Source organism: Myxine glutinosa, chromosome 2, assembly GCF_964187855.1.
Source record: "Myxine glutinosa chromosome 2, kmMyxGlut1.1, whole genome shotgun sequence".
NCBI classification, from domain to species: Eukaryota; Metazoa; Chordata; class Myxini; order Myxiniformes; family Myxinidae; genus Myxine; species Myxine glutinosa.
In genome coordinates this window covers 114,805,292-114,826,263 of record NC_136262.1, presented here as the reverse complement: position 1 = coordinate 114,826,263, position 20,972 = coordinate 114,805,292, and the positions used below count along the sequence as shown (strand labels likewise).

Here is a 20,972-nt window from a genome sequence, read left to right as displayed (position 1 = left end):
CACAAGCCGAGACGAGGAGGAGAGCGAACAAGCACGTGTCCGGGAGGAGAGAAAGAATCAATATAGAATTCTTTGTCTAGGGAGGTGAGGTGAGGGGGAGAAAATAAAATAAAAGAAACAAGCAATACAGCAAAGAAAATAACCCAAACCGACAAAACACCGACGAGGGGAGGGAAGCCCCAAGTTACCAGGCCGCGCACGAGGTACGACCCAGAAAACGATTAACTACACACAAGTTTGTACGAATTACAAACCAATACCAACCAGAAACACACAATAACACGTACACAGCAAAATAACCAGTGGAAATTTGACAAAGACAAGAATGGGAAAACACTTAAACTTCGATGCCATGGAGAGCTCGAAGTACGCTTCACTCGCTCGAGGAACCGGAAACCGGAAACCCGCGAATAGAGAAGCAGGTCGCAATTTTTTAGCCGCGAATACGCGGAATCGCGAATGGCGGGGTCCGACTGTATATCTTTGTAATAACATTCTGCTGTTTTTTACGCACCTATTCTCTAATCCTTCCTCTGCGTTTTGCTATATGTACCCTCCTTTAGTTTATCCTGCCTTGTGGTCATGTTATTTTACAATGAAATTTGTTTGCATTCCTTGTTATTCCTAACATATTCCATATGTTGTTCCTATATTAGTTATTCCTAACCCTAACCTCAGTATGTGTAGATGACAGGCTCTTCAAGTGCTCTTATTTTTTATTTTATTTTTTTCGTATCACTGACACATGTATAATGTAGATGGTTTAGCCTTTTAGACTTGCAGTGATCAAATCCGTGTGTGATTTTCTCTCTCTTTTGTTGTAATGTACTATTTCTCTGCCATTTCTGTTTTCTTCTGTTTGAATGTTTATGATTGGTTGAATAAAACTATTTACTACTACTTGTAAGATGCTAAATATTTTGTTTATTGCAACACAACCCCCTTCCCCCTACCCCCGTAAAGAATGCCAGAACTCCTAAAGGGGGTTTACAACATGGGTTTCAACCGACCATCTCGAATACAAGAAACCGCCCTTCCATTGATGCTCGCACAACCGTAAGTGTTGCACACGTACACCTGCATGCTGATACACCAACCCCCCCCCCCCCTCCTTTTCTGTGGTTTTCTTCATCTCTGCTTTTAAATTTCCACACCCAAACCACAGCTTTCACAACCTTATAGCACAATCCCAGTCGGGAACGGGCAAAACGGCTGCCTTCGTACTGGCCATGCTCAGCAGAGTGGATGCTACCAAGCGTCACCCACAGGTAGGAGTTGCTGGTTGTAGGTTGCATGTAAACCATCATGGTGTGGGTTTGTAGTTTTGGTAAACAACATTTAAAATACATTCTTTCTTCCCCAGTGCCTGTGCCTATCACCCACCTTTGAATTGGCGCTGCAGACTGGGACGGTGATCGAGCAAATGAGCAAGTTCTGCCCAGACATCAGACTCTTGTACGCCATACGGGGAAACCGATGTGAGTGCAAATTGAAGGGTGGAGGGAGGTCAGGGGGTGAGGAAGGGTCATTTGATTGAATGATGAACTTTGCACGGGATTTATTTTGATCCTTTTAGTCTATGGATGTTGGAATTGCAGATGAAGAATGTTCATGGCATTCAAAGACTTTCCCTCCAATCCCAGTTAAAACTATACCCATTTTTATTCAGTGGAACGTGGCACGCATTGTGAGGAGCAGATTGTGATTGGTACTCCGGGCACGCTCCTCGATTGGTGTACGAAGCTACGCATCGTGGACCCGCAGAATATCAAGGTGTTTGTGCTGGATGAAGCGGATGTCATGATCGCCACCCAGGGACACAAGGACCAGAGCATTCGTATCAAAAAGTATGGACATTGTAGATATGGATTTTTTATGACCTTTAGTGGGATTAAGATCTTTATTTTTCCATTTACTTGCCTATTTGTTACACAACTATTGTTTTTAGACTTGCTCGAACTCCGTGGTTGAGTCAGTCCATTCAAACCTGTTCAAGTTTGTCCATATTTAGTCTTGAGTTTATTGCTTCCCCCATATTTAGTTCTATTTACTTTCCTCCATGTTCAGGTTGCTGCCAAGTGACTGCCAGATGCTCTTTTTCTCGGCCACCTTTGAAGATTCTGTTTGGGCCTTTGCGCAGCGTATTGTTCCTGATCCCAACGTGATTCGCCTTCGGCGTGATGAGGAGACCCTTGTTAATATAAAGCAATACTTCATCATGTGTAGAGACCGCAATGCCAAGTTCCAGGCACTTTGCAACATCTACGGTGCCATCACCATCGCGCAAGTCATGATATTCTGTGAAGTAAGTGATCCTTCAGTGGAATACCATCAGGACTCCACAACTGATGCTTAAGCTCCTGGATAAACGCTCCCTGCCACTGCTATCACTGATTTGGGATATATGATATTGTTACAGTTTTGCGCAACACTCGTTCCCTTACCAAGGGGAGATTAAGCCCCTTGTTCTTTTTGGGTTGTCGCATCCGCGAAACTTATCGCCACTCCCGGGCAGACGCAGGACAGGGTTTCGGGACAATTCTCGCATGTACCTAAGTACCTACGCCGCCGTGGAAGCGGGGATCAAGTCTCGCACGAACCACGCGTAATTTGAGTACGTCCGAGCGGATGGCGTACCACGTGGTCCGTGCAGTTACCTTATTATTGGAACCCGATTAGAGCGATATTATTCGTACCACGCTTAGTCAATAGATGGAAACAATGGGAACGATCAAATAGAAGGAAGAACACAGGTTTATTTACAGCTATACAAGGCGAAGAGACACAGAGCAGGCACTTAAGCAGTCTTAGCTTATTACCCAGACAATGGGCCCGTTCACACTCACAGGGGGAATGAAGGAAGGATGGTTCATGCGCTGAACGCGCCGGCTTTGTTGTTCAGGAACAGCTCGCCCGACGTGGCCCTCTGCGGTCACATCATGTCCCTCGATGAAGGCAGGCAGGCAGGCGGGAGGGATCCTCGCAGCGCGTATCTCGAACAAAGGCAGGCAGGCGAATATGCGCGTCTCTCGCCCGGCTCGGCGGTTCTTCACAGCGCGATTAATATAACGGCGCGCTTTCACTCGCATAATTCCACGGAGGATCTGCCTCAAGCTCAACCGAGCATTCAACTTGTAACGCAATTCACACCGCGCACTCTCAGAACTCTCCACTCTTGACTTGGTTCAGCGCACCTCTCCTCAGAACTACTCGTTCAACAGAGGACCCCGGCGCATAACTGACCTGGGGGGGCTCTGGGCACATGGTTATATTGCCACGCCATGGCCTGTCTCGAATGTTCCAAACCACGCCTTTTGATGCAGTGCTAAGCCACTCCCCTCGAGCCCTGATTGGTGGCTCGTGCTTACCAGTCACTCCCACTTCTCCTGTTCCGCCTTCCTTCGGCTTGCCTCGACTTGTCAGGCCGGCCTCGTGGTAATTTGCGCCAAAACTCAAAGCATCGAGGTGGCATAAAGCATTGGAAGGAGACCTAACTCTCATTATTCTACTCAACGCAAAACTACACATAGGAAAGGTCTACGCTTACACTTACAAAGAAATAACTGAGCTTAAACGAGGCTACATGTTGTAGTGTGACTAACTATGAGGGGAAATTAACCTTTTATTGCAAAAACACAAAACCGCAACACTACCCCCCTGCCTCGTCAGACTCGTCCCCGAGTCGAAACCAACAAATGAAACGACCGGTTTAGAGAATGACATGCAAAATTAACTTTACTTTTACATGTGACATATAGGTGTGGTTCCCCCTAACATTTACTCTGACCCGTGTATGCGACAGTTTTAAAACACTAAATATGTCCCTCCATTGCGTTGAGTAGCTACATATCAGATTCGCACCCACAACTAACCGAATTCCGGAATTTGTCAAACTAAACACATAGCCGGTGGGCAGCATTTTTATATTTACAAGCACAAAAACTTAATTTATTTACAATTCTATGACCCAGGACCTGTCCTTTTTGGAAGAGAAGATTGGAGGGGAGAGAAAGCGCAGCAAAAACACAACACACTCATAAATCATAACACTTGCTGCTTGCTTCTTGCATCTTGCTTCTTGCTTCTTCTGTGTGCCTATCAAACCAGCTAGCCCCCAGACCAGCATACAGGCCATTTTTGATCTTCAGGGCTATCTAACTTACACATCTTCTCGTTCCTAGTACACCATAATAAAAATGCACAACAAATGCTTTTATTTCATCTCTTTGCCAGGCGGGGCCAACATGTGGTCCGAATGCGTGACATTAATGCCACTCAAAACAAGTGGTCCGAAGATGCAAGATGATGTTGCAGCAAGGTGCTGCACAGCAGAGGTGCAAGGCCACAAAGCTTGTGGTCCATAGTGTGTAAGGTGCAGCAAAGTTATAACAAAAGGATATGGCAGCAAATGCTGCGCAGTTCGGCTACACAGATGTAACAAGGGTGCAGCAGAAGGATACAGCAGCAAAGTGCTGCGCTGTTTGGCTGCACAGATGCAGCAAGATGCTGCACATGTCGAGGGTGCTGCACAGCTCCACCTCCAATATGGTCCTGGGGTGGGGGGAGAGACAAAGCACGACCAGCAAAGCGGAAAGGGCGCAACGGCACACAGCAAAACAAAGTAATGCAATGCGAGGGGCGCGGAAGAGCGAGCAGAGCAAGCTCGTCCCTATCCGTCCGGACCCCCCACCGTCGGCTTACACTACCCTAGCCCCTCCCTTGTATTTACAAATTCGTCTCTACGTCTTGTCTCCCATATCCCCCTCTAATCCAAATTCGTCTCCCAATCCCTCCCAAGAAGGAAGGAATGGAACAAAACACAACGTCACATTACGTCATGATGCGTCTTTACTACTCAAACAGTTTACCAAGCCCTGGTGTGGAGCTTTGTCCTCCTTGGTGATTGGCTGTGGATGGTGCGAAGGGATTTCTCATCTCCTAACTACACTACTGACATTTACTCATTTGCCCGGGGGTCGTACCCTGCCAATCAGCCTCTTTAAACTATATGGTACAAAAAACCCGAATTCCCATTGTCCACCCTGTGGTGCTCTTCAAAATTTGGGTCTCACTCCCAACGAATTTTCTCACTGTGCCCTTGCACAATTTTGGGGCTGGGTCGTGTGGCTCCACCAGCAGGTCCAACTACCTGCGCACCTCCGCCATTGAAGTCGCCACCCGAGCTTACCTGCTCCTGCGACTACCTGAACTGGGGAAGGCCCCTCCTGGCACTTTACCCCTTGATGCCCACCTTGGCATTGGGCAACCCGGGTCCTCTCCTGGGATCCTCGGGCCCCACTCAACAACTCACAACTACCCTAACTGGGGAAGGCCCCTCCTGGCACTTTACCCCCTGATGCCCACCTTGGCATTGGGCAACCCGGGTCCTCTCCTGGGATCCTCGGGCCCCACTCACAACTACCCTAACCGGCTCCCAGGGCCTACCTGCGGCCTCACTTGGCCGACAAACTACCAGTGGCGGAGTGCCCCAATAACCATACGCACCAATTTAAACCACACGCCCAGCCATTCCACAGTCTCACGCACCCTACAAAGCACTTCTTTCCACTACCTGCACGACAGGTGTCAATATCCATACAAATTTTGCCTCTGCCCTCTACCTGGCTTTACACTACCCACCCCGGGCATCCGTGAATGGGTTCCACCTCCCCCATTCACTCCTTCGCACCATGCATTCCACACCTTTTATTCCCACACCAAGCATTCCACACCACTTATTCGCACACCAATTATTTCCACTCATCAAATATCTTGCACAACATTTTGTGCTCACACACCACTTTCCTCACACACCTTTTGTGCTCACACACCTCTTTTGTCTCACACACTACTTTCCATACACCTCAACACAACTCCATTGTTTTACACACCAATTCCTCACACACACACAGCATCATCTATCTAACTACTTCCCCTAATACTCGTGCTTCCCCGTCATCCCTTTAAACTATGCACTCCCTTTGTCATTATCAACCATCTAATCTACCTACGTCCCCTCTACAGTACAGTGTCACTACTTAAATCTTTTGTCTCTGCAGTCTGCTAATTCCCTAACATTATCCTAGCCCTCCCTCGGCTAGCTTCGGTGCCCCCATGTAGGTAACCATTGCTGACTCCATGTCAAACTAAACTCCATGTGCCTATCACTGCCACCCCCCTAAACTAATGCTCATGGGCCCTGTTAGTGTGAGGAATGGTCAAACTACCATTCCCCCACGTAGGGTACCATTTCCCAACATTTCCCCCCCCCCCCCCCCCCCAGTCCTCTGAACTATGAGCCCCCCGTCATTGGAGGTACTGGGTCCTGCCTCGGCCTCTAAGGCGCCAAGGCGATCCATGAGGGCGCCTGTTCGCCTGTGTAGGGTCTCATTCGGTCGGCATGGACGATCCGAGGGAGGGCTCGTGGTCCCACGCACGATGACCCAACCGCCCACGGTCGGAGAACCGCAACCGCCAGGATGCGTGACTCCGAAATCTCATACCTCCCCTTGAACCTCGCCGATTGCCTTTGCCGCCACGGTTCTTGTTTCAGCGCACCTCTCCTCAGAACACGCCTTTTGACGCAGTGCTAAGCCACTCCCCTCGAGCCCTGATTGGCGGCTAGTGCTTACCAGTCACTCCAACTTCTCCTGTTCCGCCTTCCTTCGGCTTGCCTCGACTTGTCAGGCCGGCCTCGTGGTAATTTGCGCCAAAACTCAAAGCATCGAGGCGGCATAAAGCATTGGAAGGAGATCTAACTCTCATTATTCTACTCAACGCAAAACTACACATAGGAAAAGTCTACGCTTACACTTACTAAGAACTAACTGAGCTTAAACGAGGCTACATGTTGTAGTGTGACTAACTATGAGGGGAAATTAACCTTTTATTGCAAAAACACAAAACCGCAACAATATATTCCCTTGGCATTCATTCATACATTCCCTTGGAGCTCCCTTAGTATACATGTGAGGTTTGTGGCCACTAGGCTTCATGGTTTTGGAGTTATGGAGGACATGCATGCACACGTAGACACATGCACACAAACATATACACATGCACACAAACATATACACACCGCATAACATAACAACAACATAACGTGTTTAATGTGCAAAATGAACACAAGATGTGAACAACATTCTTACCAAAGATATATCTGCTTATCTACTGATATATAATATATTGTGCTTCAATGCATCTTACTTGTGCGAAACATAGGTTTAAAGCAATTTTTGGATGTAGGTCGAAAAGTGCAGGACTTAATCCAAACTGAAACGTCAAGTTAATATTATTAACGTTTCATCTCAGGAGCAAAAACTGTTTGCAAATACTCTGCTCTGTGTGGAATGAATGTTTGGGCTTGGTTTCTTCATCACATGCAATGTCTATTATTGACAGGTGTTGCAAAAAATGTTTACAGAAAGGCCAAACATACAATCTAATGAGTGTTTTTGTGTTTCAGATTGCATGAACATGGGTGCCAAAGCTCAGTTAACGCCAGAAAAAAGAAAGGCAATTGTAACTTTGAGAAAAGAAGGCCTTGAAACAGTTGCAATGCTGGAGCCGTTTAGCTGGGCTCTATTTTCCGGTGCTGGAAGATGTCTGTTGCGCAGACTGGTGACTCGGATTACTTGTACTGCTTGATGCGATTATTGGTCACCAGAATGTTTTCTATCCGCATTTTTACCAGTTTCGTTATGTCGTTTAATTGCACAAGCAACTGCATTTACTGACACTTGTAATTTTTTTGCAACTTGTCAAGTTTGCAACTCCTTCTTTTCTCAGAGCTACAATTGCCTGTCTTTTTCTGGCCTTACCTGAGCTTTGGAACCCATGTTCATGCAATCTGTTCAAATTGTTAGATGAGTTTATCTTCAATGCACTTTCACACACTTACATACTGTTACGGATTCGTCACTTCCGCTGTTGTGGTTTTCACCCACTTGACATATTTCTGATATTATGTACTATTATTATTCTCAAAAGGTTTATTATTCAGGAACAGCTATCTAAAGTTAAAAAGGTTAACTTAAAATGATACAGGAAACCGAACCGGAAGACGAGGAGGTGAAGAGGAAGAGGCGGCGCGAGCAAAGTTGGAGAAGACGCATGACGTCAAGGCTCCATCGCGAGCCTGGTCTATCGAAAGTCGTGAGGGAATTTTGAGTTCCTTGAAGGGACATCCGGCGATAGGAATTATCACTGGAGTGGAAAATCTGCGTAGTCAGATTTGGGCGCTGAGATTTCGAGGAATCCTCGCCTAGTGGCATCGGCTCAAGTAAGAGCCGTCGGCCATTTTGAACCCCGCGCTTCGGACACCTACAAAGGTTTTGCCTCGCGTCATCTTCACCCCAACATCCTACCGTTTGTCAGGGATGTGTGTGTGCGACCACTTCGTCTCCAATTACGTTGCGGTTCGCTGAGTGAGCGGTGAAGGTGCCCCTCTGAAGGGCGCCTTTGTACAGTTTCGGCGGGGCGATCACCATTGTCAACTGTACGCGATTCGAATATCGACTGGAGAGCGAGATTCGGGCATCGACTGGATATCGTTCTAGCGACCGCTGGAGCGAATCACATTCGCCTTGGAAAAGGTTATAGAGACATTGAGGAGTGTCCTTTTCACTCGCTGGGAGCGCAGTGAGTTATCTGACTTTATTGATGGTATATAGAGTGCACTCTTAATTGCCATTTGTTGTACTGTTATTCCTGTGTGATTTTCAATATATTATTTGTTCATTTATTAATCATTGGTGTGGTTTCACTATTTATTTCTAACAGAGTAACATATTTTTCTGCCGTGGCTCCTCTCGGGGTTCGGAGGTGTACCGAGACCAGGAGATCGTAGAGGAACACGTAACAGAAATTGGGGGTTTGTCCGGGATAGAATTCCCTAGCATTCCCAAATTTTCCAATTTTGGAATATTTTCCAACATTCCCAAATTTTTCAAAAAAAAAAAATATATATTTTTTTTTTGGGAAATTTCTTGTGTGAAGGTTAACAGGTGCTAACGGATAGTCACCATGGAGTTTGACGCAGAGAAGTTTGCAGCGACCCCTAGTGAGGCACAGTTCCGAGCATTACTAAAATCGGAACTCTTGAGATTGGCCAAACATTTTAGCTTGGAGGTCCGAGCTAAAATGAAGAAAACAGAGATGCAGACAGTGGTGATAGAATCTAGGGTGGAGCTAGGAACATGGAGAGAGGGAGCCTTGGATTTTTTACCAGAAGAACAAGAAAATGTGGAGCTCCAAAAAACGGAGATGCAATTGCAGAGCCAGGAAAGGTTAAAAGCACAGGAAAGAGAACTCCAAGAAAGGTTAAAAGCACAGGAAAGAGAACTCCAGGAAAGGTTAGAAGAGAAAAAAGCAGAGGAAAGGAGAGTGGAAAGAGAACTCCAGGAAAGGTTAAAAGCACAGGAAAGAGAACTCCAGGAAAGGTTAAAAGCACAGGAAAGAGAACTCCAGGAAAGGTTAGAAGAGGAAAAAGCAGAGGAAAGGAGAGCGGCAAGGGAACTCGAAGCAGAGGAGAGAAAAGCCGAAAGGGAGTTAAAGGACCGTGAAATGGGGCTTCTGCAGGAAATTAAAGTCAAGGAGCTGGAGTTAATGAGAGAACGGGGAGAGGTTCCATCCATGCCGACGGGTTCGACAACTAGTCAGAACACCTGGGATGTTGGCAGACATGTTAGGCTGGTTCCACTCTTCAATGAAAAGGGGGTAGCCAAGTTTTTTTTACACTTTGAGAAAGTGGCTCGAATGCTAAAATGGCCGGAGGAGTCCTGGACCATGTTAGTGCAAAGTGTTCTGGTTGGTAAAGCTCAGGATATTTATTCGGCTTTACCGATTGAGCAATGTGCAGATTATGAGATAGTGAAGAAAACTATTTTCAAAGCCTATGAATTGGTCCCTGAAGCTTACCGGCAAAAATTCCGGAACGCCAGGAAGAGGGAGAGTGAGACCCATGTGGAGTTTGCCAGAATGAAAGAAACCATGTTTGATAGGTGGTGTGATTCAAAAGGGGTTGGGAAAGACTTCGAACTATTGCGACAATTGATCCTGGTGGAGGAATTCCAACAGTGTGTCCACGAGGACATTAAAGTACATCTGGAGGAAAGGAAAGTACAAAAGTTGTATGAGGCAGCAACCATGGCAGATGACTATGCCTTAACACACAGGATGGGGTTCCACAAACTTAACTACTCGCCTAGATTTAGCTAGGGGAGCTATGGTACATCAGGGGCGGAGAACGAAAATTCATGGGTGCGGCCTCGAGATGACTATGAGGAGTCGAGGACCACTCTGATACCACGACTTCTAGAAATCCGAAGACAACAGTTCCAAGGCAGACGTATCCTCCGGGGGGCTTGAGGCAGACCACAAGGTTCTCCTCCGGGCCTACTTGCGCTTTTGCCATAAACCGGGACACTTGATGTCCCACGGTTATGCTCTGGGAAAGGAAAATCAGGAGCGGAGTTCGACTAGTACAACTCCGAATGCAATGGCAAATGTGAGAAATCGCCCTCAAAAGGGTTACCAACCATTTATTTCAGAGGGGTTGGTGTCCTTGGATGGAGACTCGACTAACTAGAAACCGGTTAGGGTCTTGAGGGACACAGGAGCACATCAGTCTTTGATGCTTGAAGGCATTTTGCCATTGTCAGAGGAAACGGCAACTGGTGATAGTGTTCGTTTACAGGGGATTGGTGGCTGTGTTAGAGCTCCACTTCATGTCATCTATTTGGAGTCTGATTTGGTGTCAGGACCGGTCACCATAGGTTTACAAGCCACTCTTCTTGTAGAGGGAGTATCTCTGGTTATCGGGAATGATTTGGCCGGTGGTCAAGTTTCTGGGAACCCGATGTTTGTTGAAAAGCCGAGTAGGAAGCGCCCTGAAGAGAAGAGGAAGTACCCTGAAACTAAGTGTCAGCACACGCAAGTCAGGGATGGAGGCAATATTGGCAAGCTCTTTGTAGGGGGACTGAACTTCAAAACAAAGGAAGATGTTCTGGAGTCTGCTTTCAGCAAATATGGACCGCTTCTGGAAGTGCTGCTGATAAAGGACAGGGAGACACAAAAGTCAAGAGGGTTTGGCTTTGTCACGGTTGAAAACCCAAAGGACGCCAGAGATGCAGAAAAGGATCTGAATAGCAAGGAGTTGGAGGGTCGGACCATAACAGTAGGGAAGGCATTTCATAGGTGTCGAGGGGGCTACAGAGAAGGACAACGGAGTAGTAGTTTTGGGGGTGGCCGCAATCAATATTATTATGGAGTCTCCCAGAGTTACGGCAGCTCCCGAAGGAAGGATTATCAGAGTAGTGGCCGAGAAGGAGACCGCTATTCATGTGACTACAGTGTCAAGCGGTCCAACCGTGATTATTATGAAAGTTCGGAAGAGTTGAAGCACTGAATACCGCGGAGCAGCCGAGCCAAAATTCCTACACGGATTAACCGTGAACGCCACGTTCCTAAAGGCGTCCATGTAGTGAACTTTCCTGCACGGACTAACCGTGAACTCCACGTTCCTAAAGGCGTCCATGTAGTGAATACTTCCAGGCCTCACCACCCAACCACCATGGAACCTGGCTTTCAGCTCGGCCTCCCAGGGGAAAGTGCTGTCGACTTGCTTGACTTTGGATTTTGATCACAGCCCCTTAACCTTCATTCAAAAGAAACTACGGAAAAAAAATCAGAGGGTGCTGAGATGGAATTTGGCTTTGCAGGAGTCCAACTGGGAAATTGAACCTGTAAAGGGCAGGGACAATGTCGTTGTTGACGCTTTGTCCAGAGTGAATTAACTTTGGAAATCTCTGTAAGTTGTTTGAAGTTTTGTTGCTTTATTTTTTGGGAGATATTGATTATTATTGTTGCCCATGGGAATTGGTGATTTGGGTTGTGAGTTTATTTTTGTTTGTTGAAAGAGTTTGCATGCAAAGAAACTTTTCGCTGTGTTCAAACTTTCTTTCTTGAGGGGGGGGAAGTGTTACGGATTCGTCACTTCCGCTGTTGTGGTTTTCACCCACTTGACATATTTCTGATATTATGTACTATTATTATTCTCAAAAGGTTTATTATTCAGGAACAGCTATCTAAAGTTTAAAAGGTTAATTTAAAATGATACAGGAAACCGAACCGGAAGACGAGGAGGTGAAGAGGAAGAGGCGGCGCGAGCAAAGTTGGAGAAGACGCGTGACGTCAAGGCTCCATAGCGAGCCTGGTCTACCGAAAGTCGCGAGGGAGTTTTGAGTTCCTTGAAGGGACATCCGGCGATAGGAATTATCACTTGAGTGGAAAATCTGCGGTCAGATTTGGGCGCTGAGATTTCAACGAATCCTCGCCTAGTCGCATCGGCTCAAGTAAGAGCCGTCGGCCATTTTGAACCCCGCGCTTCGGACACCTACAAAGGTTTTGCCTCGCGTCATCTTCACCCCAACATCCTACCGTTTGTCGGGGATGTGTGTGTGCGACCGCTTCGTCTCCAATTACGTTGCGGTTCGCTGAGTGAACGGTGAAGGTGACCCTCTGAAGGGCGCCGTTGTACAGTTTGGGCGGGGCGATCACCATTGTCAACTGTACACGATTCGAATATCGACTGGAGAGCGAGATACGGGCTTCGACTGGATATCGTTCTAGCGACCGCTGGAGCGAAACACATTCGCCTTGGAAAAGGTTATAGAGACATTGAGGAGTGTCCTTTTCACTCGCTGGGAGCGCAGTGAGTTATCTGACTTTATTGATGGTACTAGGGCATGCCCGTACTATATATATATCTAAAATTATATCCCCCCCCCCTCTATTTACATGAAATGGTTTGGTCCAAAGCGAACGGCTTGCGAGTACGGTGACAATCCCCCCCCTCTATTTACATGAAATGGTTTGGTCCAAAGCGAACGGCTTGCGAGTACGGTGACAATCCCCCCCCCCCTCTATTTGCATGAAATGGTTTGGTTCAAAGCGAACGGCTTGCGGAGTTTGGTAAAGAAATCGCCATAGCGTGCACAAACGCGCAGGAAAGCGAAAGAATCGCAAATTAGTTTTAATTAGTTTTAAAACATAGTTGAACGCCAACATAGTTTGCCAACGTGAAATAAATGAATACGCTCTCAAATGTGCCGTCCGAGGCAGAGTCTGTTCGGCACGTTCGGCACACGTGATAGCTCGCTGCTCTCTGATTGGTTGAATCGTTTTTTGGACATAGCTCGGTAACTACTTGTCCGATTAATATGAAACCTTGAAAAGGCACATCCTCGGGTCCCCAGCAATATACCTGGCAAGTTTAAAGTATATCGGACCCGTGGTTGTCGAGAAACAGCGGTCACAGACATACAGACATACATACATACACACAGAGATTACTGGAATTATAGATAGATATAGAGTGCACTCTTAATTGCCATTTGTTGTACTGTTATTCCTGTGTGATTTTCAATATATTATTTGTTCATTTATAATCATTGGTGTGGTTTCACTATTGATTTCTAACAGAGTAACATATTTTTCTGCCGTGGCTCCTCTCGGGGTTCGGAGGTGTACCGAGACCAGGAGATCGTAGAGGAACACGTAACAATTACACATACATACACTCACATCTGGGGTCTGCCTAGCAGGCACATAAGACATCGGCCATTCTAAAGCTCGCAGTGTTAGTGTGAGAAATCTCTGAGGATATCCTGGAGACTCAATAGCTCAGTGGGCTCCGCATAAGTGATGAGGTTTGTGGGTTCGGGTCGCGGGTTGAGTCAGAATTTTTTCACACTAGCCCAACGCAGGAATTTACTTCCTGTTTATTAAAAAAATTAAAAAAATAAATATATATATATACATGATGTCTGCATACTTTCAATGAAGGCAGTTTTGTTTTGATCAAACTTTTGCACCCCTGAACTCATCGTTCCACGTTGTGCCAGTGTGACATCATTTTGTGGCATAACAGGTGTGTCCTCGTCGTGTTGTTTGGTTTGGAGGGTTTCCCCCACATCTTACTTTTATTTTTTCCACTGATGAATAAACACCGATTTATATCCCCCATGCCACACTTTTGGTTTGTGTGGGCACAAGGCTTTACGCCACTGATTAAAGGCTTGGATTTTGAATGGATGTAATTCAATGCAGCTCCACATTCTCCTGCACGTTTTATGCATCATTTATATCAATTATATATACTAGGGCATGCCCGTACTATATATATATCTAAAATTATATCCCCCCCCTCTATTTACATGAAATGGTTTGGTCCAAAGCGAACGGCTTGCGAGTGGTGACAATCCCCCCCCTCTATTTACATGCAATGGTTTGGTCCAAAGCGAACGGCTTCCGGAGTTTGGTAAAGAAATCGCCATCGCGTGCACAAACGCGCAGGAAAGCGAATGAATCGCAAATTCGGTTTTATTAGTTTTAAAACATCGTTTAACGCCAACATAGTTTGCAAACGTGAAATAAATGAATACGCTCTCAAATGTGCCATCCGAGGCAGAGTGTGTCCGCCACGTTCGGCACACGCGATCGTTCGCTGCTCTCTGATTGGTTGAATCGTTTTTTGGACATAGCTCGGTAAGTAATTGTCCGATTAATATGAAACCTTGAAAAGGCACATCCTCGGGTCCCCAGCAATATACCTGGCAAGTTAAAAGTATATCGGACCCGTGGTTGTCGAGAAACAGCGGTCACAGACAAACAGACGTACAAACGTACAAACGTACAGACAGAGATTACTGGAATTATAGATAGATAAAACCACCTTTAGAGGCCATTTTTCGCCGCAAAGCGGGGGTTGGCCTTTTTCGGGAAACGTGGTTTTTGGTTTTTTTTGTCCCCTTTTTGAAGCAATGTTTTACGGCCGGATGCCCTTCCTGCCGCCAACCCTTTTTGTCGCCTTTTACGACAAGCAGGGAATTACCAGTGAACTGGTACTCAATTTGCCGACCTCGGAAGGATGACAGGCTGAGTCAACCCCCCTGGCGTTAATTCAGCGATCGACCGGGATTCGAACCCAGGATCCTAGGATCCTAAGCTGGCACCCTAGCCGCTAGCCCAACACCAGGGATAATCATTTATATCAATTATTGAAAATAAATTGTTTACTCTGAAAAAGCAGGGGCAACAATGGCTTGAAATGCTGAAATAATAATTAAAGAAATCCCTTGTCGGGTTGCTGCACACCCTTCCAGAAATCCCTTGTCGGGTTGGCACTTACCTTTACAGAAATCCCGTGCCAGGTATCCACGCACCTGTACACTCAATCGATGTGGAATTCTGTTATTCTGAATCTGAGGTTTTTGCAGGTTGTGGTACCTCGACCGAGATGTTGATTTGTTGATTCGTTTCCACCATCAAACATTGGCATTGCCATTTAAAGTTTTGTATAGTTTGCATTTATCAGGCTATTCTTGCGAGAATCCACGAAACCATCGTCGCCTGACGTGTGTGCTCTAGACACGGCGCATGGCCACGTGGCTGGTGGAGCAGATGTCTCGCGAGGGCCATCAAGTGGGTTTGCTCACCGGTGAGCTGACGGTGGAGCAACGTGCAGCTGTTATCCAGCGATTTAAGGAGGGGAAGGAAAAGGTTCTCATCACGACCAACGTCTGTGCCAGGGGTGAGCCTGGTTTGTATACACCCTTCCTATTGGTGCATTCTTTATGCTCGGCAAGTCCTAACTATGGCCTTACTTGTGTCATCGCTGTTGATGATCGCAACTGATGTGAAATGTACATTTAATTCGGACTTGGCCTTTGGTCGGATTTTACTTTGTCTGGAATTTATTTACTTGAGGACTTTCTCCTAGTTGAATTCACTTTATTAATTGAACCTTAAGAATGGCCTTTAAATGATCATTCATTCATTCATTTATTGAACATTGAAATTGAATTGAAATTAAACATGGAATGTAACAAACCCCATGAAGTGTTAGCTTTAATGTATGTTACCCTGAGTGGATGTTACCATTTCTAATGGCTGATTAAATTGGCAGGTCACAGGATAATTACCTCCACCACCGAAAGGTGGATGGAGGTTATGTTTTCACCCCTGTTTGTCTGTTTGTTCGTTTGTTTGTTTGTGAACAAGATATGTATCTCAAAAGGTTGTAGACAGATTTGGACGAAATTTGGCAGAGAGGTAGCGTATTGTGACATTTTGTGACAATGATTTGGTGAAGTAGTTGTGACAAGGACGAAATAATTAGATTGTGGTGAAGATCCGGATTCGGATCCGGCTAGTAGAATTTATTAAGTGATTCTTCACCAATGAGAGATCGGGTGAAAAACAGACATATAGCAGGATAGCTCAAAAGGTTATGGACGAGTTATGACTAAACTTGGTGGACGAGTTGGTTTGGTGACGAGAACAAGCCGATTAGATTTTGGTTCAGGTGCGAATCCAGATCCGGTCTATCAGTGGGATGCAAAACGTAAACTGTTCACCAGGTGGAGGTGTGCGCTCTACCGAGTTCAGTTCTAGTTTTAAACTGGAACAATCGGCTGAATGAAATACAACTGCGAGTGCCTGTGGATAGCAGTGTACTTTTGGCTGGTGTGCAGTTTGTTCACCTCTCCCTCCCTTTGCTAATGTATTTTTAATATCTATTTCTAGGTATCGATGTGGCACAAGTGACTGCAGTCATCAACTTTGATTTGCCAGTGGATCGGTCAGGTCGGGCCGATGCAGAAACCTACTTGCACCGAATTGGCCGCACTGGGCGCTTCGGAAAACAGGGTCTCGCCATCAACATGGTGGAGGGCGAGAATGGGAAACATATACTGCACGACATTGAAAAGCACTTCAGTACGACCGGTGTCCTTCCGCCCCTTCCCTGCCCCGCCTCCCTCACCTGTTTCACGCTACCACTCTCGTCCCTCTCTGTTGTTCCTGCAAACTCTGTACTTGTTACCCTCGCCAAAGGAGAGGGTATTGCATTTTAGTCTATTTGTTTGTTTGTCCATACAGAAAAAAATATGATTTTCTCTGCAACCCTTGGTCCAATTGACAGGAAATTTTCACCATAGGTGCAACTACACCTGTAGAATTTTTAAATGATAATTATGACGTCATCGGTTAAGTGGTTCGGCCGCCATCTTGGAAAAACCGAAAAACTTTGCACCTCTATATCTCCGAAAGTGCTTAATCGAAAAAATTGAGACATGGCTCATTGTAAAGAACTCTCCATGGGGAATAAAATATGTTAATGATGATGTCATAGGTACCTCCATTATGACGTCATAATTCGACAAGTACAAAACTTCATCCGATCAAGATGAAATTTCTTGAGCATAATCTAGGAATAAATTAGTTTAGGGAAAAAAAATAATGATTACGTCATCGGTCACGTGGTTCGGCCGCCATATTTGTTTTAACACAAAAGCTTTAAAAACCACTGAAAATACATCCTGGCGGGGGTTTGCAATCTCTGATTGCTCTTTCTTGTTTTCTTATTGCGTCAGTAAACCTTATCCATAACATGTTGAATGCTTTTAGAGATGCTTACTGTTATAGGTTGTCTGTCACAGCTCTGAAACTTAGTCCGTGCTTCACATTCTGTTTGAATACTATCCTTGTCCCACCACATACATCTAATTATGCTTCTGTGTTCATCCCCTGTACTGAGTGATTTAAAAAGAAAAAAATACATTGCATTTATGGGTAAGCTGATGCTCCATAATGCTACGTAACAAGGCGTTAAACCGAGGAAATTTGGTCAAAATCGAAGGTGACTTGTGTTGGTGACCTCCAGTCATAGGTCAGTGAAGGTGATCTTTGGTCCAAAAAGTAGTTCAAATGTAATGGATAGGATTACGTCTCGGCTTTCATGGAAGACCAAACTCACTTTCTGAAGTCAATTAGGACCAACGTTGGTTCAAAATGTGTGTTTGAGGTCATTGCAAAAATAGCAACATTGGTCACACTTTACGCACAATATCTCAGTAGTTTCAACTACTGGCCTGAAATGTTATAAACCATCATTTGCTCGACGTGCTAAGTGGGTGTGGCAAATTAGATCAACCATGGAGAAGTTCTATAGTTTGTCTTACAAGCAGGTTACCATTGTCAACACGGGATCTTAAGTGGAGTAGGAATGGAGACAGCAAATATGCAAATGGTGTCTTCCATCATCGAGCGGCACATCCGATGCAATTTAAATGCCGTAATGGCGGCGAGGTGCTCCATTTGAAACTGGTGGATATACTGGGCCTTCAGAAAGTATCCACACCCCTTGACTTTTTTCACATGTTGTTGTGTTACAGCCTGAATTTAAAATAGATTAAATTGATTTTTTTTTTGTCACCGATTTACACATAACACATAACCGCTACACATAAATGCCCCATGATGTCAAAATGGAATTTTCCTTTTTTTGTCCCCCGCCGCACTGCGGAGCGAAAGGGGGACTATGGTTTTCCCGTCCGTGTGTGCGTGCGTGCGTAAGCGAAGGACCGAATTATAATTTGTTGTGTGGGTGCAACTAGGCATATGAATGAATGATGAATGATCGTTTTAAGGCCATTTCCCCCACTATAGCGAGGGTTAGCCTTGCGGGCCCCATGACAAACATGGTTCCCTGTTTGAGGCAATGTTTTTATGGCCGGATGCCCTTCCTGACGCCAACCCTTAGTCGCCTCTTACGATGCGCAGGGATACGGTGTACCTATTCTAAATCGGGGTACACACCGGGCATATGGAAGAACCCTATTGAAAATTGGGTCGCCACGTCAAAATCCAAGATGGCCACCACCATATATATATATATGTTTTAACCTTGTGAGCGAAATATGTTGAAAAATAAACGAACTACTAACTTCTAATCTGGTGTGTGGGTGTATCTACGGTGTGACAAACATGGTGAAACTATGGGATCATGCTATGGGGATGCTTTTTAGTGGCAGTGACTGGGAGATTTTAAGAATACAGGGAACAATGAATGGAGCCAGATATAGGCAAATCCTTTTGGAGAACCAGCTTCAGAATGCAAAAGACCTTAGACTGCGGTGAATATTTACGTTCCAACAGGACAATGACCCCAAGCATCCAGCCAAAGCAACACTGGAATGGCTTCAGAACAAGAATGTGAAAGTCCTTGAGTGGCCCAGCCAAATCCCAGACTTGAATCTCATTGAGAATATGTGGAAAGACTTTGAAGATTGCTGTTCACCGACGCTCCCCATCCAATTTGACAGAGCTTGAGCAAATCTGGAAGGAAGAATTGGAGAAACTCCCCAAATTCAGATGTGCAAAGCTGATACAGACATACCCAAGAAGCCTCGAAGCTGTAATCGCTTCCCAAGGTGCTTCCACGAAGTATTGACTCAGGGGGTTGAATATGTATGTAAAGTAGATATTTCTGGATTTAATTTTTTGTAAAACTTTCTAAAAAAAATTTAAAAATCCACTTTGACATAATGGGAAAAATAAAATCCTTCACCTGACATGATTATCATGCTTTTGTTCCGCATTGGGAGTACTTGACAATGTGCCAAGTTTCAAATTTTTCCATTCAGCGGTTTCTGAGAAATACTTTTTAAATTATTTGCATTTAATCCATGATGGCTGCCATACCACGTGACCTATGACATCACAATTATCACACAAACATTCTGCATGGGTGTCACTCCTACCCTGAAAGTTTCGTCTCAATCGGACATATGGTTGCTGAGAAAAACGAGGTTTAGCCCGGAAGGACGGACGGACAACCTGAAAACATAATTCCTCCGGCCACCTTCAGGAGCGGAGGCATAAAAATTGTATTGATGACAAAGCGAGTGACCAATTAAAAATTAATAGTGGGATTCTGTTTCAGCGTAGTTGTAAGTAGACTTGTTAAATCGTTTTTAATTCTGGTTGAGCCCAGTTCTCATGGGATTGCTTTTTCCCTCTGTTTGCTCTATTTGTTATGGGATTGTTTGTTGCTGTTCTATGGCTGGCCCATCCTATAAATTCCTATAGTGTCCCATCACCCGTCCTTGGTGGGTAACTAATCTTGATATTGTGTCCTGATGTAACGTGCTGAGCTCACGAATCATAATGTTTGGTCATAAGAACATTTTCAAATCCATTATCATTTGTTTGTCTCTCCAATGTATATTACACCTGCACCCCCCACCTCACCTCCCATTTATTTCCCTTACAGACAGAACCATCCAGAAGCTTGACGCAGATGATATCGATGAAATAGAGAAGATCAAGGGCTGATGAACTTCACTGGAACTTATTTTCTCATTTCCTCTATTACCCTCTTCCACCTTCCTCGTCGTCCTCACATCTACATTCTCCGGCCCTCCTCTTCCACCTTCCCAAGCCCTCCTCTCTTCCCACATTCCCCGTTCTTCATCCTTCCACCAATGCAAAATCCACATCTTTTCACCCCCTTCAGAATTTGGCCTTAATCCCGTGCTCCTCCGCATTCTTCTCCCCCACCCCAATTCCCCTTCCTCGTTCATCTCCACTTTGAATTGCTTCGAATCGCTTCAGGTTCTGCAAATGCACATTTTTTTGCGGCCTGTCTCTGTTGGAGGATGCTGACGATTCTGTTTAGCTTTAAAGCCTACGTCTGATTGGGTGAGTTTTTGGGAACCCGTTTGGGCCAATGCGTGATTGGTTGAGACGTAGTAACATGTAAAAAAAACACTTAAATGTGAATAACTTTATTATTTTTATACAAGTCGGAGTGGTGATGCCAAGTTTTTTAAAGTTAAATTTTCTCCAAATTACTTTTTTGAATGCCTGCGATATTGACTGAACACGCTTTGTTCCTCAGTCCCTCCTCTCCCATTTCCTTATCCCTTTACCCCCATGATGCTCGTATGATTAATAAACCGCTGTTACTGGACGTTCTAAAGGCCATGTTTAGACCTTTCCTCGTGATGGAGTAAAGTCATCGGTGTAGTTTCTCTGATCATCGTAGAGCGGCTCTCAGAACCCTTAATTGGGTACCGAACCAGGTGGTGTGTGTTTTTTTATTTATTTCGAAATTGTTTGTGGAAGAG

At 45.3% G+C, this 20,972-nt stretch overlaps 1 protein-coding gene across 1 annotated transcript in view; it reads left to right on the top strand.

The window, feature by feature from the left end:
• The window catches only part of LOC137418242 (ATP-dependent RNA helicase DDX19A-like), a 31,936-nt gene extending 11,121 nt beyond the window's left edge, over positions 1-20,815 (top strand). The window contains exons 5-12 of the mRNA XM_068104259.2: positions 964-1,056; positions 1,166-1,268; positions 1,364-1,478; positions 1,670-1,847; positions 2,068-2,305; positions 15,430-15,592; positions 16,588-16,779; positions 20,117-20,815. Coding sequence (XP_067960360.1) covers positions 964-1,056; positions 1,166-1,268; positions 1,364-1,478; positions 1,670-1,847; positions 2,068-2,305; positions 15,430-15,592; positions 16,588-16,779; positions 20,117-20,178 — 1,144 coding nt within the window. The 3' untranslated portion in view covers positions 20,179-20,815. The remainder of the gene's footprint in view (positions 1-963; positions 1,057-1,165; positions 1,269-1,363; positions 1,479-1,669; positions 1,848-2,067; positions 2,306-15,429; positions 15,593-16,587; positions 16,780-20,116) is intronic.
• The last annotated feature ends 157 nt before the right edge of the window (positions 20,816-20,972 follow it).